At 49.6% G+C, this 18676-nt stretch overlaps 1 protein-coding gene across 1 annotated transcript in view; it reads left to right on the top strand.

The window, feature by feature from the left end:
* Positions 1–18676, top strand: part of LOC137320383 (otogelin-like protein) — a 160959-nt gene that overhangs the window by 135288 nt on the left and 6995 nt on the right. The window contains exons 12-13 of the mRNA XM_067982083.1: positions 16035–16215; positions 18316–18440. Of these exons, the coding sequence (XP_067838184.1) occupies positions 16035–16215; positions 18316–18440 (306 nt within the window). The remainder of the gene's footprint in view (positions 1–16034; positions 16216–18315; positions 18441–18676) is intronic.

The raw sequence follows: 18676 nt of genomic DNA, 5'->3' as shown, positions 1-18676 counted from the left end.
GAGACAGAGGGGATGGCCGAGGTAAGAACATAAGAACATAAGAAATAGGAGCAGGAGTAGGCCAATCGGCCCCTCGAGCCTGCTCCGCCATTCAATAAGATCATGGCTGATCTGATCCTAACCTCAAATCTAAAGAACACAAGAAGTAGGAGCAGGACCCGGCCACTCAGCCCCTGGGCCCTCTCCGCCACCCACAGGGCTTTGACCGATCCGAACTCAGCTTCATGTCCAATTTCCTGCCCGCTCCCCGTAACCCCTAATTCCCTTTACTTCTAGGAAACTGTCTATTTCTGTTTTAAATTTATTTTATGAGGTACTAAATGAGTACTTTGTATCTGTCTTCACCAAGGAAGAAGATGCTGCCAGAGTCTCAGTAAAGGAAGATATAATTGAGATACAGGATGGGCTAAAAATTGATAAAGAAGAGATACTTGAAAGGCTAGCTGCACTTAAAGTAGATGAGTCAACAGGTCTGGATGGGATGCATCGTAGGTTGCTGATGGAAGTAAGGGTGGAAATTACGGAGGTACTGGCCATAATCTTCCAAACATCTGTAGATATGGGGATGGTGCCAGAGGACTGGAGAATTGCACATGTTACAACAAGGACTACATGCATGCTAAACAGTGGAAGGAACATGCTACAGACAGAGCTAAGCCATTCCACAACCAACGGATCAGATTAAAGCTCTGCAGTCCTGCCACATCCAGTCGTGAATGGTGGTGGACAATTAAACAACTAACAGGAGGAGGAGGCTCTGTAAACATCCCCATCCTCAATGATGGCGGAGTCCAGCATGTAAGTGCAAAAGACAAGACTAAAGCATTTGCAACCATCTTCAGCCAGAAGTGCCGAGTGGATGATCCATCTCGGCCTCCTCCCAATATCCCCACCATTACAGAAGCCAGTCTTCAGCCAATTCGATTCACTCCACGTGATATCAAGAAATGGCTGAGTGCACTGGATACAGCAAAGGCTATGGGCCCCGACAACATCCCGGCTGTAGTGCTGAAGACTTGTGCTCCAGAACTAGCCGCGCCTCTAGCAAAACTGTTCCAGTACAGCTACAACACTGGCATCTAACCGCCCAGGTACATCCTGTCCACAAAAAGCAGGACAAGTCCAATCCGGCCAATTACCGCACCATCAGTCTACTCTCAATCATCAGCAAAGTGATGGAAGATGTCGTCGAAAGTGCTATCAAGTGGCACTTACTCACCAATAACCTGCTCACCGATGCTCAGTTTGGGTTCTGTCAGGACCACTTAGCTCCAGACCTCATTACAGCCTTGGTCCAAACTTGCGCAAAAGAGCTGAATTTCAGAGGTGAGGTGAGAGTGACTGCCCTTGACATCAAGGCAGCATTTGACCAAGTGTGGCACCAAGGAGCTCTAGTAAGATTGAAGTCAACGGGAATCAGGGGGAAAACTCTCCAGTGGCTGGAGTCATACCTAGCACAAAGGAAGATGGTAGTGGTTGTTGGAGGCTAATCATCTCAGCCCCAGGACATTGCTGCAGGAGTTCCTCAGGGCAGTGCCCAAGGCCCAACCATCTTCAGCTGCTTCATCAATGACCTCCCCTCCATCATAAGGTCAGAAATGGGGATGTTCGCTGATGATTGCACAGTGTTCAGTTCCATTCGCAACCCCTCAGATAATGAAACAGTCCATGCCCGCATGCAGCAAGACCTGGACAACTTCCAGGCTTGGGCTGATAAGTGGCAAGTAACGTTCGCGCCAGACAAGTGCCAGGCAATGACCATCTCCAACAAGAGAGAGTCTAACCACCTCCCCTTGACATTCAATGGCATTACCATCACCAAATCCCCCACCATCAACAACCTGGGGGTCACCATTGACCAGTGTGGGGGGTGGTGGTGTGTGTCAGCTTCGCCTCTGACTTCTGAGCGGTTCGAATCGCTCCCATTCCCTGGGTTCTAGACCTTGGACTTATTTGGGGGTTGTGACAAAGTGCAGCAGATAACCGGTTTTGGTGCAAGAAACTTCGATCTTTATTCAAGAGAGAAAATACAACACAACAATCTTAATACTAATAAAATGGGGAACACTTCTGTACACACGAGGGAAATTACAGTAGAAAGATACCTCACCCCTCCCAATCCCACTTTACTAGCTAAGTTGGACTCTAATGGACCAGAGATAATGCTCACCAAACGAATCCTTGACAGTAATTCACCCAGACGTAAGTCAGGAATAGATCATAGAGTGGAAACTTTGCGGATCTTCGGTTTTCTCCCGAGTTGGTTTTCTTTGGTCGCGTTGGCCCAATATTACCCGGTTGGTTGGTGGCAATATGCGGTTGGTTGTTTCGTAAGGCCCTTGTTGCCGCGAGGTGTCTGATGATCAATGGGGCTGTTGCTCTGGTTTCTTCTTGTGTGTCGGCCTGCTTCTAGAGCTGCTGTCCTTCTCTCTGTTGCCCCCTCGCCTTGTTGAACTGTCGCCTCCTGAGCTGTCGAACTCCTGGCTGAACTGAACTGAACAATCCTTTGCACTTGCAGGTCTGGCTGACCGGTTCTCTCACGTAGGGTTCGTTGGTTTCACTGGAAGCTGCTCTCCTTCCAGAGACAGGCAGAACAAGAGAAACAGAACACAAGACCCAGCAAGAACCAGAGAGAGCGAGAGAGGTTTTGAGTTTCCACTTCTATATCCCTCTCTTACAATGGTCCTCGTCACTTAAAAAAAGCACTTCATGTCTGTTTAAACAGTTCTTACAAAGTCCTTAAGAATCTTTGATGGCTTTTGATGGCCCCTCATCATGTTGCAATTGCTTCTCCCGATGGGTCATTGTTTTAATTCCGATTTGCTGATCACCTGGTATACAGGCTTCCTTTTGTATCCAACATCCTAGGTGTTGATGGGTTTTGCTTTAAAACAAAGACATGGCCCCACCATGTCTGGAGCAGTTGCCTCTTTCAATGGCCTACTGCCTTTCGAATTAGTGCTGAGTGTTGACCACCTGCTGTAGGTTTTGCTTTAAAACAGAGGCATGTCTGAAGCAGTAATTCTCCCACATTCCACTGTGTGTGTTGTTGATTTGTCTGGTGACCTCTCACCTATCCTTCCATCTTAGGATTTTAGTCAATGGCCAAAGTTTTCCATACTCAGGAAAAAGGTGAATTCCCAGAATTCTTACAGTCGCCCCTACGAGAAAGCGAGTCCCTTAAATGACGTGGATTCCTCGAAAAGTACTTTTCCCTGGTTGATGCTTCCTGGTGCGGCGCATGTGTGAGTCGGCCCAATATTTCATCACCCTGAAATGGTTAGAACAGAGTCCAAAGTCCTTTTCTTTCGGGTTTTCCTCCGAGTTTTGGGGGATCTGTGAATTTTGAGAATCTTACATTCCCCCCTGTGATACTTTACTTGCTAGAGTATCATACTGGGTGAGCAAAATTCTCGATCCTTGAGAGCCAACCTGCCCATTTAATTATCTATCCAAGATCTCATGACACAGACATTCCCCATTCTTTAAATTGTGGTGTACGTAAGCATGAATAGGCAAAATACAGTTATTTACATACATCCAAACATGGAGGGGATCCAACACCCCACTTGGTGCACATACATCTTTATTAAAAGAAAACAACACGTAAAAGTCTTTCTTAAAAATAACCGAACACAAAAAAAACAACAATCTTTATTCAGGAACACAAAAAAAAATGAAAGGAAACAATAATCAAAATTAAATAACAGAAGCTATGTACATCTGCCGCCCGCCCCCGGGCGGCCAGGCTAATCCCTGTTCGGGCTACAGCACACTACTCCCTTCGGTGTGGCCGCCCTATCCTGTACCTTTGGTCCCTCGCAGCCTGCGGCTGCTGGCTGGGGACCTCTGTCCTCAGATCGATCCCTGACTTGAGGGACTGCCCTTTTAAACTGGGGAGCCGGTGACCACGCTTTCTTTGGCCGTGGTGTTCGTGGGGACCGTCTCGGGTCTCTGGCTGGTGGGGGTTTTCTGGCTGGTGGGTCTTCAACCCGAGCCACTGTCCCCTCTTGTGCGGTCTGTGGAATCTCCACTGCCGCTGGCTGGGGATTTCTATCCTCAGGCTGTACCTCTTCTAAACCTGTGTCAGGGGCAGGTAACTCTCTGCCCTCAGGTCCCACCTCGTCTGAGTCCCAGATGAGCGGGGGAGTGTCCCAAACGGTGGGTGGGATGGCCCTTCCCTTAAAACAAGCCACTGCACCCGCTTGTGCAGTCTGTGAGTTTGCTCCTGCTGCAGGCTGAGGATTTTTAACCTCAGACCTTGCCCCAACTGGCTGTTCCCTTTTCTCGGATTTAAACAACTTACATTGGTTAATGTGGAACCATTTGGTGCACCGAGGCAGCTTTATGGCGTATACCATGGGGCTTGCCTTATCGACAATGCTGTCGGGCCCCATGTATAATGGTTCTAGACTGCCTACCTGAGCAAAATTCCTAACCACAACCTGATCCCCTATCTCCCACTCGTGGTGCGTACGGTGTTCTAGCAGCAGTCGATTACTCCGATGCTGTTTTCCCATGTTGCTAGCAGCCTGCCAGTGAACCTGTTTAAGGTGTTCAAACAGATTCCTGACGAAGCTGTCCCGGTTCACCTCTCTGAGCTGACCCTCCGTGAGCACCGGGGCTAGCACATGGGTGGGGGTCCGCATAACCCTACCAGTCATGAGCTCGTGTGGGGAATACCCCGTGCTTTTTGACTGGCTGGCTCGGATCTCCATTAGGACCAACGGTAAGACTTCTACCCACTTTCCCAGTGAGTCTACCGTCTCTTTCCTCAGCCTTTCGTTCAAGGTTCTGTTCATCCTCTCTAAAATCCCTGAGGACTGTGGGTTGTGTGTAACGTGCCATTTCCCCTCTATGCCGAGTACCATAGGAGTATTCTGCATGACCTGCCCGGTAAAGTGGCTCCCTTGGTCGGACTCCACGTACTGTGGTAGCCCCCATCGTGAGAACACCTCCCTGACCAGGATCCTGGCTGTACTCAGAGCTGTGGCTGTTTGGCAGGGAAAGGCTTCTACCCACTTTGTGAACATATCTACCAGGACTAGGCAGTACTTATAGCCTACCTGGGTGGTGGGTAGGGGCCCGATGTAGTCATAGGAACATAGGAACAGGAGTAGGCCATTCAGCCCCTCGTGCCTGCTCCGCCATTTGATAAGATCATAGCTGATCTGTGATCTAACTCCATATACCTGCTTTTGGCCCATATCCATTAATACCTTTGGTTGCCAAAAAGCTATCTATCTCAGATTTAAATTTAGCAATTGAGCTAGTATCAATTGCCGTTTGCGGAAGAGAATTCTAAACTTCTACCACCCTTTGTGTGTAGAAATGTTTTCTAATCTCACTCCTGAAAGGTCTGGCTCTAATTTTGAGACTGTGCCCCCTACTCCTAAAATCCCCAACCAGCGGAAATAGTTCCCCTTAATATCTGATAAACTTTGATCAGATCACCCTTTAACCTTCGAAACTCTGGAGAATACAACCCCAATTTGTGTAATCTCTCCTCGTAACTTAACCCTTGAAGTACGGGTATCATTCTAGTAAACCTACGCTGCACTCCCTCCAAGGCCAATATGTCCTTCCGAAGGTGCGGTGCCCAGAACTGCTCACAGTGCTCCAGGTGCGGCCTAACCAGGGTTTTGTATAGCTGCAGCATAACTTCTGCCCCCTTGTACTCTCATCCTCTAGATATAAAGGCCAGCATTCCATTAGCCTTCTTGATTATTTTCTGCACCTGTTCATGACACTTCAATGATCTATGTACCTGAACCCCTAAGTCCCTTTGGACATCCACAGTTTTTAACTTTTTACCATTTAGAAAGTACCCTGTTCTATCCTTTTTTGATCCAAAGTGGCTGACCTCACATTTGTCTGCATTGAATTCCATTTGCCACAGTTTTGCCCATTCACCCAATCTATCAATATCGCTTTGTAATTTTATGATTTCATCTACCTGGATGACTGCCATGTTCCCTCTTCCCTCCTGATGTGTCCCTTTTGTGGGGGTCAGGGTTGTTAGCAGCACACACCAGACAGTTGGCACAGAACTCGCGGACATCTTCCCTGAGTCCTGGCCACCGTCCTGCCTGTTCCACCGGCTGCCAGGTGGTCTCAGGCCCGGGATACCCCCGCTCCTGGACCCTCATGGGCCAGTTGAAGGAATTCCCTCCTGTGCTGCTGCAGTACAACCCATTGGTCTCCCTTAAACAGCATGCCTTCCTTTACAGAGAGGGCTGCTGTGCTGTAAGGGCCCTCTACCCTTTTCCCTCCTGCCATTGCACTGAGGACTGCCTTGAGGACAAGGTCTTGGGTTTGGACCATCTTAAGGTCCGAGGTTAAAGCTACCCCTGCAGTCCCCTCTGTCTCATTCCTACCCGTGACTGCTGCTAAAGGACGGGACCGATATGGGTCCCAGAAAGTGCCTGTGCAGGCACCCTCCTTAGCTAGCACCTCGGCCTGCCTGTTGCCCTCACTCCGGGGTTCTGCGGAGGAATGGGCTTTCACCTTATGGATGAAAACCTCCCCTACCTCCCCCACTGCTGCTAAGATTTTCTCCAGCAAGGGTTTCACTGTGAGGGGTCCCCTGTCGGCAGAGGTGTATCCACAGCGGGACCAGATGACCAGGTACTCCGTACATGAATTGCATGTGAACATGCTGTCCGAGCAAATCGTGTACGGGGTGGGGAAGATCTCGGGGTGTGTAACCATGTACATACCGCGGACAGTTCAGCCTGCTGGGCGCTCATGGTGCTGGGGAGCTTAATTGCCAGGGCAAGGTTTGCTGCTGGGTCATAAACTCCACACCCCGTGAGTCGCTCAACAGCAGATACTGTGCTGGAGCCATCCTCATAGATTTCACGGCCTGTGGGGTGTATCCTGACCCAAACCCCTTCTATGGAACACCGGTGGGCTGTTCCAGGATATACAAGGTTAGCTGCAAGCTTTGGCTCGCAGAGCCCTTTTACTTTCAGGTCCATCTGTGAGAGAAGCAGGGTCCAGCGAGCAATGCGGGCACTGCTCACTGTCCCATCCTTGATTCTCCCGTCCAAGAGCATCTGGGTGGGCGTGTGATGGGTGAGGAGGGTGATGGGAGAGGTGCCTGTGAAGATCAGCGATCTTTTCACAGCGCAATATGTGGCCAAGAGGTGCCTTTCACAATTGGAGTAGCTCTTCTCCACATCTGTGAGTATCCTGGAGGAATAGACCACCGGTCTCAGCTTGCCATGCCGCTCTTGGAGCAGCACAGCACTCAGGCTGTCCCCGCTGGCTGCTACCTCTAGGAAGAACTCTTCCACTCCATCTATGGCCCCTAGAGCTGGTGCAGTCTGCAGATCTTTCTTGAGCCTGACAAATGCTGCCTGGCACCCCTCATCCCAAACCCACTCCACTACCTTATGCAGGAGTCGGAGCAGAGGGGCTGCTGTGGCCGCATAGTCCTCAATGAAGTATCTGCATTACCCGGTTAGCCCTAGAAACGATCTCACTCCCGTGACTGTGTTGGGGACTGGTAACTCCTGTACTGCTTCCCTTCTAGCTTTATCTATGGCCCATTCCCCAGCACGTATTGTCAGGCCCAGGAATTTCAACTCCTGCTGGCCGATCTGTGCTTTCTTTGGGTTCACTTTAAAACCTTCCTGCCTGAGCAATTCAGCCAGAAGTGGGCCATGCTCCTCTATCGAATCGGTGAATAGGAGCAGGTCATCCACGTATTGTACCAGCTGCCTGGGCTGGCTGAAGCCCTTTAAACTGTTTGCCATACATTGGTAGAAAATGCTAGGGCTATTGTGGAAGCCCTGATGCAGACAGTTCCAGGTGTACTGTTGCCCTTTAAAGGTAAAGGCAAACTTGTACTGATCCTCTCTCCTTAAAGGGATGGACCAAAACCCGTTGGAGATATCCAGCACCATGAAAGTGGTCGCGGATGCTGGGATACTTCCTATCAGGTCGGCAACTGCTGCTACCATGGGTGCATAGGCTGGGATGTTACTGTTGAGCACCCGATAGTCCACTGTGGCCCTCCAGGAGTTGTCCGGTTTTCTAACTGGCCACAGTGGAGAGTTCACGTGGGTGGCTATCGGTCTCAGGACCCCCTGTTGCCCTAAGGAGGACATGGCTGCTTCCATGTCTGGCTCCGCTTCCCTGGGGAAGTTATATTGCTTTTGTGGTCGGGCCATAGGGTCCCCATCTACACTGACCTCGAACCCGTTGACCCTCCCACAGTCGTGTTTGTGTGTAGCAAATGTGGCTAGGTGGGCTCGCACAAATGCCTGGAACTCCCTTGGGATATCACTGACCATGAGTTCTAGGTTATAACCCTCTTTAGGCTTCATGGTGCACAGGGTCCCCTTCCCCTGTTTCCCTGGGATGACTACTACTCCGCCTTCTTTTCCTGTATTTGCCCCCCACAGGCAGTGATTCCTCAAATCCACTAGGATCCCGTGGCCTACAATAGAGTTGGCTCGCAGGATCCCTTTTCCACCCTCCACTTCCCACTTCATTAGGACACAGGTCCACTTAGAGCGGAGTGTTCCTAAATGAATGGTCAGCGGGATGGAAAATGAGCCAGCCTGTTCTTTACCTGTGAATCCCGACAGACTGTATGGGACCCCGTTAGATAGAGGTGAGGTGGTGGGGTTAGCTGAATGGATCACAGTACATGATGCTCCCGTGTCCAACAGATAGGTCCCCTTCACCTCTTCTATCTCCATCTCAACGAAGGGTCTCTTCCATAAGTCGTAGGTAAGGGAACACAGGTAAACAGGCTGCGCTGGCTCTAGTCAGAGTTGTGGGTTAGATGGGGCTGATGGGGTCAGAGCGCCGGTGATGGCTGCTACCTTCCCTGGGCCAGTCAATAGGGTTCTCATGGCGTCCAAAAATGACTCAACCGTGGCGGGAGGGATTCCTGTCTCTGCCTTTTGGGCTGGGGTTGAGGAATTCTTTCCCTTGTTATCTTTCCAAGATTCTTGCACTCCTTCCTCCAGTGTCCAGCCTTCCCACACCCATAACAGTTGAGCTTTGTGCTGGAAGGGTTATTCCCTTCCTGATGCCATTCCTTCCTACCCTGGCCGGGTTTCATTTCATGTACTTTCCCTTTAGGTGGGTGTGCATCGGTTCCTTTACCATTACGGTAAGCTATGGTCAATTGTCTGATCACTGTGAATTCGGTAGTCTGGGAATTCTTTGGGTCAAACCACATTCCTGCTGCGGCCCTGACCTGTGGCAAGCTGTTTGCCACGAGGCAACGGAGCCAGTGGGCCCGCTGATCCTGGTCCAGGTTAGCCCGGTTAGGCGTCCCACTGCATGCGCTCCTATACACCGGCCACATCCTGTCTGCAAAAGCCTGCAGGGGTTCTCCTACGAGCTGCACTGTTTTTTCCACCCGGGAGAAAGGACTTCCATGGCCTCAAGAACTTCCTCCTTGAGCTCCACATAATCACACTATCCCATCTTACATTGGTCATAGAGGGACTGGAAGAGCTTACTCTCCAGGGAGAATAGCAGCATTTTGGCCTATTCAGCATCTTTGCACTCGTTGATGCTTGCTGCTTGTTCCACTTCCCTGAAGTGGACCGAGGGGTCCCCATTTGCCGCAAGTTTACTTAAATGGCTTACCATGGCCCTAAGCTGTTGGGTGCCATGGGGAACTACGAACTGGTTTTGGAGGGGTCCCTCATCCCCGTTATCAGCGGGCGGGCCGAACCTTTGCTGCCGGGCCGGGCACATCGGCCCCGGTCCCAGCCTCTCTTGCTGAGGGTTTTCCTCCTCAGCTTCTGCCCCTAATTCCACCACCCCCCCCTGCCAGATTTTGCTAAAGCTTGGCTCTACGTGTGGTGATCGTGGGCCCTCCTGCTCCTCAACTGGGTCGTCCCTTGGCACTACCTGTGGTGTCTGAACTGTCCTCCCCAGGTTCCCTGTGAAGTCAACCTGGGCTGCCCTCGGGCTTATGAGGCACACCGTGCCTTTTGCCGTCCTTAGAGCAAGGTTCAGACTCTCTATCTGCTTCTGGCAGGGGCCAAGGTCTGCATCCTCAAACCCCTGTGCGCTCACTATCTTATAGGATGCCTGTAAGCCTTTTATTTTCTCCTCCTGCTCTCTTACTTGTCTTGCTAGGCGGGCGTTCTTTTCCCGCAACCTCAGCTCATTGTTCTTGGCCTCAGTGACCTGACACTGTAAATATTCCTGCTGGGTCTTATGCTCCCCCACTAACTGCACCCTTTCCTGGTTCAGAGCCTGCAATGCTAACAGTAACTTCTCCCCTGCTAGGACCTTTGGACTTCCAGGGCTGACTCCCGAATCTCAGCTGCATGTGCTTCAACGAGTCTGTCCAAAAGCTGGATCTGTTTCTTGAAGCACATCAGCCAGACTGCCTTTTCTATGGATTTTTTATGATACTTCCCTTCTGTCCATTTAGCTGCAGCATCGACCGGGCGCCCAGCTTTTAACAGATTAGTGACCCATTTTTTTTCTATATTCACCTTATCTTCCATTACAGTTCTCTCTTCCGAATCAGTGTCCACTGTATCACATCCCTTTTGCCAAGGTCCCTTCGTGGTCTCCATTCTGTAGGGGTTGGTGGTGTGTGTCAGCTTCACCTCTGACTTCTGAGCAGTTCGAATCGCTCCCACTTCCTGGGTTCTAGACCTTGGACTTATTTGGGGGTTGTGACAAAGTGCAGCAGATAACCGGTTTTGGTACAAGAAACTTCGATCTTTATTCAAGAGAGAAAATACAACACAACAATCTTAACACTCTAATAAAATGGGGAACACTTCTGTACACACGAGGGAAGTTACAGTAGAAAGATACTTCACCCCTCCCAATCCCACTTTACTAGCTAAGTTGGACTCTAATGGACTAGAGATAATGCTCACCAAACGAATCCTTGACAGGAATTCACCCAGAGGTAAGTCAGGAATAGATCATAGAGTGGAAACTTCGCGGATCTTCGGTTTTCTCCCGAGTTGGTTTTCTTTGGTCGCGTTGGCCCAATATTACCCGGTTGGTTGGTGGCAATACTTGGTTGGTTGTTTCGTAAGGCCCTTGTTGCCGCGAGGTGTCTGATGATCAATGGGGCTATTGCTCTGGTTTCTTCTTGTGTGTCAGCCTGCTTCTAGAGCTGCTGACCTTCTCTCTGTTGCCCCCTCGCCTTGTTGAACTGTCGCCTCCTGAGCTGTCGAACTCCTGGCTGAACTGAACTGAACAATCCTTTGCACTTGCAGGTCTGGCTGACCGGTTCTCTCACGTAGGGTTCGTTGGTTTCGCTGGAAGCTGCTCTCCTTCCAGAGACAGGCAGAACAAGAGAAACAGAACACAAGACCCAGCAAGAACCAGAGAGAGCGAGAGAGGTTTTGAGTTTCCACTTCTATATCCCTCTCTTACAATGGTCTTCGTCACTTAAAAAAAGCACTTCATGTCTGTTTAAACAGTTCTTACAAAGTCCTTAAGAATCTTTGATGGCTTTTGATGGCCCCTCATCATGTTGCAATTGCTTCTCCCGATAGGTCATTGTTTTAATTCCGATTTGCTGATCACCTGGTATACAAGCTTCCTTTTGTATCCAACGTCCTAGGTGTTGATGGGTTTTGCTTTAAAACAAAGACATGGCCCCACCACGTCTGGAGCAGTTGCCTCTTTCAATGGCCTACTGCCTTTCGAATTAGTGCTGAGTGTTGACCACCTGCTGTAGGTTTTGCTTTAAAACAGAGGCATGTCTGAAGCAGTAATTCTCCCACATTCCACTGTGTGTGTTGTTGATTTGTCTGGTGACCTCTCACCTATCCTTCCATCTTAGGATTTTAGTCAATGGCCAAAGTTTTCCATACTCAGGGAAAAGATGAATTCCCAGAATTCTTACAGTCGCCTCTACGAGAAAGCGAGTCCCTTGAAGGACATGGATTCCTCGAAAAGTACTTTTCCCTGGTTGATGCTTCCTGGTGCGGCGTGTGTGTGAGTCGGCCCAATATTTCATCACCCTGAAATGGTTAGAACAGAGTCCAAAGTCCTTTTCTTTAGGGTTTTCCTCCGAGTTTTGGGGATCTGTGAATTTTGAGAATCTTACACCAGAAACGTAACTCAACCAGCCACATAGATTCTGTGGCTACAAGAGCAGGTCAGAGGCTCGGTATTCTGCGGCGAGTGACTCACCTCCTTACTTCCCAAAACCTTTCCACCATCAACAAGGCACAAGTCAGGAGTGTGATGGAATACTCTCCACTTGCCTGGATGAGTGCAGCTCCAACAACATTCAAGAAGCCCGACACCATCCAGGACAAAGCAGCCCGCTTGATTGGTACCCCATCCACCATCCTAAATATTCACTCCCTTCACCACCGGCGCACTGTGGCTGCAGTGTGTACCATCCACAGCATGCACTGCAGCAACTCGCCATGGCTTCTTCGACAGCACCTTCCAAACCTCCGACCTCTACCACCTAGAAGGACAAGGGCAGCAAGCACATGGGAACAACACCACCTGCACGTTCTCCTCCAAGTCACACACCATCCCGACTTGGAAATACATCGCTGTGCCTTCATCGTCGCCGGGTCAAAATCCTGGAACTGCCTACCTAACAGCACTGTGGGAGAACTTTCACCAGATAGACTGCAGCAGTTCAAGAAGGCGGCTCACCACCACCTTCTCAATGGCAATTAGGGATGGGCAATAAATGCTGGCCTTGCCAGCGACGCCCACATCCCATGAATGAATAAAAAAACACCCTTGTTCAAAAAAGGCAACTGTAGGCCAGATCAAAGTTCTGCAGTCCTGCCACATCCATTCATGAATGGTGGTGAACAATTAAACAACTAACGGGAGGAGGAGGCTCTGTAAACATCCCCATCCTCAATGATGGCGGAGTCCAGCATGTGAGTGCAAAAGACAAGGCTGAAGCATTTGCAACCATCTTCAGCCAGAAGTGCCAAGTGGATGATCCATCTTGGCCTCCTCCCGATATCCCCACCATCGCAGAAGCCAGTCTTCAGCCAATTCGATTCACTTCATGTGATATCAAGAAATGGCTGAGTGCATTGTACACAGCAAAGGCTCTGGGCCCCGACAACATCCCGGCTGTAGTGCTGAAGAACTAAAGGTGACATGAGGAAAAACTTTTTTACACAGCGAGTGGTTAGGATCTGAAATGCACTGCCCAAGGGGTTGATGGGGTCAGATTCAATCATGGCCTTCAAAAGGGAACTGGATAAGTACTTGAAAGGAAAAAAATTGCAGGGCTACCGGGAAAGGGCGGGGGAGAGGGACTAGCTGGATTGCTCTTGCATCGACCCGGCGTGCACTCGATGGGCCGAATGGCCTCCTTCCGTGCTGTAACCTTTCTATTATTCTATGATTCTAATAATCTGAGAAAAACAAAATTGCTTGATTTTTGTCCCAAATGGTACCTGCCAATAGCCTAGACCTTAATTTAATTTAAAAATGCTAAAAACGCACAATGAGATAGATTTTCAACTTGCCCACCGGGTGTAAAGCTGGCTTCGCCAATCGGCCGCATCAATATTGAAACCGCCTGATTTTCCTTTCCATAATGGAATGAAAATTGGGTGGTTTCTATAATGGGACACTTGTTTTATACCGAGATAGCGGGCTCGATTTTACCGTCGGGTTTCCTGTGGGTTTCCAGCGGGGGGGCCCCGAAAATCCCGATATCCAGTCACGTGACCGGATCGCGCCACGATCCCGACCACTTCCGGGTTCCCCGATGACGTGCGGGGCTGCGTGCGCGGCCCCCGCTGGTGGGAATCCCGCAGGCAATTAAAGCTAGCGGGGTTCCACTTGAGTGTACTTACCTTGCTTGTTGAGGTCATTAAATGAGCTGAATCAGCTGTCAAAACAGCAAGTGTGGGATTTTACCTTCAACGCAGAGTGTTTCACACACTGGGGGAAACAGTCTCCCTCCAACCAGGCGTGTTGCAGCCAGCAGCCTGTGGCAGCTGCCAAGGTGCACTCCACGGGGGTGGGGGGAGAGCCCTCACCCACGCAGGAGGCCACCGCGTCACATAGGACAACCCCTGCCCCCCACCACCCCCCGCCAAGCCAGAGGACAGACCGACGCGAAACCGCAGCCCCAGTCCGAGGAACCACCCACCTACACTGCACAACCCCTCAGACCAACACCTGCCAGATGGGTGGTGCGTGGACACCCTCGGAGGACGAACAGCATGACCAGCCCCAGCAGCCTCGCAGTCCACGCCGTCCGCCGCAGAGACATGGAGCCCCCCAACACGGTGCTGTTGCATGCCCACCTGCACAGCAGGAGGGAGGGCAACCGCAGAGAGAGATGCGTCGCAGAGGGCACTACCCTCGCCACAGGGTCCACAGACCGAGGCGCAGCTCCCCGGACCTCCCCGAGCAGCAGTGCACACGGAGGCGCAGATTCACTCGACATGTAGTCGTGGAGATCTGCAGGCTCTTTCATGCCGAGCTGCTCCTGGCTGGCCCCAGCACCATCTGCTTACCTGTCACTGCCCTCCACAACTTCTCCTCCGCATCCTTCCAGGGTGCAGCCGGGTACACCGCCGATGTCTCTCAGTCGTCTGCGCGGAAGAGCCCTGCAAATACACCTGCACCAACTCTGCAGTGACACACTGGGTGGCATCAGTGGTGGGTCCTCATAGTGATACCCAGGAGCGGGCATTATTGCACACAACAGACAGGATTCGCGGAGACATGGCAGTGGTGGTGCCAATATAATGTGTGATGTTTGTTGCTCTGAAATTCAATATAGGTAACACCCATGGCAAACCCTCAGACACCCTTGTGCATCCCCTTCATGCTCACGACACGTTTGCCTTACGCTGCCTACTGCACATATGTGATGCATGCCCTATGGCTGCAGCACAGGTGGTGGCAGGTTGAGTGAGGCTGGCCATGAGGGAGATGCACGAGAGGGTGAGTATGGGATAGAGCCATGAGATTGTATGAGGATTGGGTTGCGTGTTCGTGGCGGGATGAGTACTGGCGAGGTGAGTAGGTGCAGGTAAGATGAGGATGGGGTTTGAGTGGGTATGAGGGGTGATGTGACAGAATAGTATTGGCGGTGCCGAAGGAGATGTGGGGTAGGGGCAGTGTTGTGGCAGATGGAGTGTAGGGGAAAGACTACGTGTTCTCACTGTGGCTGACCTACTGCGGTCATTGGAGCGCCTCCTGCACTGTATGCAGGTGAGCGATATGTTGGTGGCGCAGGTGACCCCCTCTGCCACCTCGAGCCAGGCCTTTTTGGTGGCAGAGGCAGGCCGCTTCCTCCCGCCCGCCGGGTGGAAGATCTCTGTCCTCCCCCTCCTCCTCACCCCATCTGATGATACCTGGGGTGAGGCATCATTAAACTGGGAGCAGCCTTCCCCCTGGGCTGCTCCATGCTGTAATTTGTTCCATTGGTTGCAGCATCTGTCAGTGGAGGACTGCCCCTTTAACTAGAGAGCCTCCAGCTGACAGATCGTACTGCGCATGCGCAGCCCGCCCGACGCGCAGACCTGCAGCGCGGAACCCGGAGGAGCAGGTAATTGGATTCCATTAGTGGTTTGCCTGCTGCGATCGCGCGGGCAACCCACTAATTTCACCGGGCGCGGAGGCCACGCATCCGAAACCCAACCCGCCGGAAACCCGCAGGCCTGCTAAAATCAGGCCCAGCAAGTTGATAATCTATTCCAGAAGCTCTGTGACAGAAAAAGAAAATACAGACCAACACCTGGGCACTGCCCCCTGTCGTTGAAATGTTAATTTGTTTTTAATGTTGAATATCTGGAGTGATTAGGATTGCTGGGAAAATAAAACATAATGGCCTAAAAATTCAATCGCCTCCAGAAGTGAATTTTTAGGAACAGGAAAAGGCCATTAGGCCTGATGAGATAGCCACCTTCTCACCAAATACCTCAGTCCCTTCTCCCTCCTGAAAATTTTCTGATTGTCTCTTGAGCCTGCTTAGTGCAGGTTTCTTCCCTGATAACTGAATTACCCATTGGGTGAAGAAATTTCACCTGACTCCCCTTCTTATTCCTAACTTCTTAATTTTCTTTGTTTAGCCCCCACCTTGAGTATTCGTCTGGCGTCCTCGATGTTCCTGGAGATAGTAAGTCTGACTGGTGTTCATATCCAGTATGATTTCAAGGGAGGTAGACTCTATGTAATCCTCCAACCACATATGATGGGAGAAACTTTAGGGCTCTGTGGAACATATAACAGGAATCGCCTGGATGATTTTATGTAAGTAAATATTTTTCTGCCTTCTGGATTTATGTACAGCAATACCTACATCTGTTTGAATTTGTTCAGATGCTATTTTAGTAACATAGGAACAGGAGTAGGCCATTAAGCCCCTCATGCCTGCACTAACACTGAGATCATGAACCTATACTACTGGACATGAGTAAATGGTTCACGTTTATCCAGGTTGTACTGTACATTTACAAGAGTTGATGATGTTGCAGAAACATTGTGAAGTTTTTTATTCAATCTTTTAATTTTTTTTTGTAACAAAAATACTTGTTCATATTATGGCTGTAGATTTCACAGCAACCAGAACAATGGAGTAAATGGAGTTAAGGTGCAGACCAGCCATGATCTGAATGAATAGTGGAACAAACCTGAGAGGCTGCATGTCCTACTCCTATAACTATATCCTTGAGCACATGCAGTTGCTTTTTAGTCTTCATTCAAAACTTTGTTTACTGGCCAGTGTAATTTCCCAGCGCCTGGACAGCCAGGGACCAGAAAGCTCCAATGGAAACTTTAGGGCTCTGTTATTATTGGTGTTGGGTGTAGTGCTGCATCTGGCAGTACAGATCCCATGATAACCACTTCTTATGCAGAGTCCAGCACCCCCTTGTTTACATTAACACACTATTGGCAGACATGTTCAGCATTTTATTATGCTACCTGGCAGTAGCATAATAAAATAAGCTTGCTATAAATCTTACCTCAGTGTTTGATTTGATGCCATGGTGCTTATACTCCAACACTACCACAGTCACACTTCATTTGATAGGACCACAAGAAGAGCTTTCCTAACGGCTCAGCTGCTAAAGATGGGCGGTAAACAAGCTATACAACAGAAAGGTCCCAATTTCAATCCTTGGTATATACTTAGCTGACCTGTGGATGGAGGTGTTGGAGGGGCACTAATATTTGCCTCAATTAGAAAGGAGACTATTCAGCTAAGTTCTGTTCCAGTGGTTTCTGATAGAGAATGAACAGGGGAGTTTATGAAACTGCTGTTGCGCTTTTTATTCTCTCCTTCTTTCCCAGAGTACGGTTTTTGCAGAGTACGGTTCTTTGAGGTTATTCAGTATTCAGGATCTCACCCAACAGAGCATTCTTCATATGGAACATCATAGCCAAGCCTGATCCTGTTCTCACCCAATGCCACATATGGGAGCCGACTTTAACTTGGCCAAATCAACATTAACAAGGCGACAGCAGCCTCAAAATGGGGTCAGGACACTTGCCTCCGCATTAATGCTGGCATCCCAGCTGCCACTATTTTTAAAGGGGTCCAATGTATATAGGACCCCCATTTCCACTCAAACTAGTTTTACTAGCAGTACAGCTGAAAATATCGCAAAAAAGTATGTTCTAATTTTTTTTTGTGGGGCCAGGAGGAACAGGGGAGATTTTAATTTCTGGCGGCTGACTGACGGAATGTGCCAGCTGGCAGCCCGTGCCAGAAGCAAAGATGGCAAACTGGGGGCCAAATGAGCAGCTTGCTGGATTCGGGCCGGTGCAATATTTTGTGGCCTGAAAGCTGCCCAGCCAGCAGAAAGATTAGTCCTGGTAGGGAAGGGGAGCCCGGAGCGTCAGGGACCCAGATTATTTTTGTGGGGCCAGGAGGAACACTCCTGCTCCTCCTGGCCCCACAAAAAAAAATTAGAACGTACTTTTTTGCGATATTTTCAGCTGTACTGTTAGTAAAACTAGTTTGAGTGGAAATGGGGGTCCTATATACATTGGACCCCTTTAAAAATAGTGGCAGCTGGAATGCCAGCATTAATGCGGAGGCAAGTGTACTGACCCCATTTTGAGGCTGTTGTCGCCTTGTTAATGTTGATTTGGCCAGTTAAAGTCGGCTCCCATATGTGGCATTGGGTGAGAACAGGATCAGGCTTGGCTATGATGTTCCATATGAAGAATGCTCTGTTGGGTGAGATCCTGAATACTGAATAACCTCAAAGAACCGTACTCTGCAAAAACCGTACTCTGGGAAAGAAGGAGAGAATAAAAAGCGCAACAGCAGTTTCATAAACGAGTCAAAGAGGACATAGTTCTTCGTTAATTCAGTAATTTAGTGTGCCTTTATTTATTATACAGGTCCTCGAGTAAACTGATTGATTCTACCCCGATGGCCTTTGTAAACTCCTGGAGAGCAAGTTCACAATGTACAGATTCACCTTTATTGCCAGTGCATGAACCTTGTAAGATCAACTATCAAAAAGGTAAAGATTAGCTATAATCTTTTACTCTGTAAGTTGGGGAGAGTACTCAACATCTCTCAAAGTTGACATGAGCAAAGAAGCGTAAATGTTGTACCAAAATTTTTCAAATTTCATTAATATATGGGTGGCATGCTACTTTGGGGGCGAATGTGCTATATCACATTATGGTAGGGTGTATGTCTGCACCATTATTCTGCTACACACTGAATTCCTAATTTCAGCCATGCAGTTCTGTG

This window comes from Heptranchias perlo, chromosome 4 (assembly GCF_035084215.1).
Source record: "Heptranchias perlo isolate sHepPer1 chromosome 4, sHepPer1.hap1, whole genome shotgun sequence".
In the NCBI taxonomy this organism is placed as follows: Eukaryota; Metazoa; Chordata; class Chondrichthyes; order Hexanchiformes; family Hexanchidae; genus Heptranchias; species Heptranchias perlo.
Note: the sequence above shows the minus strand (reverse complement) of the source record. Positions and strands in the feature narration are given on the sequence as shown.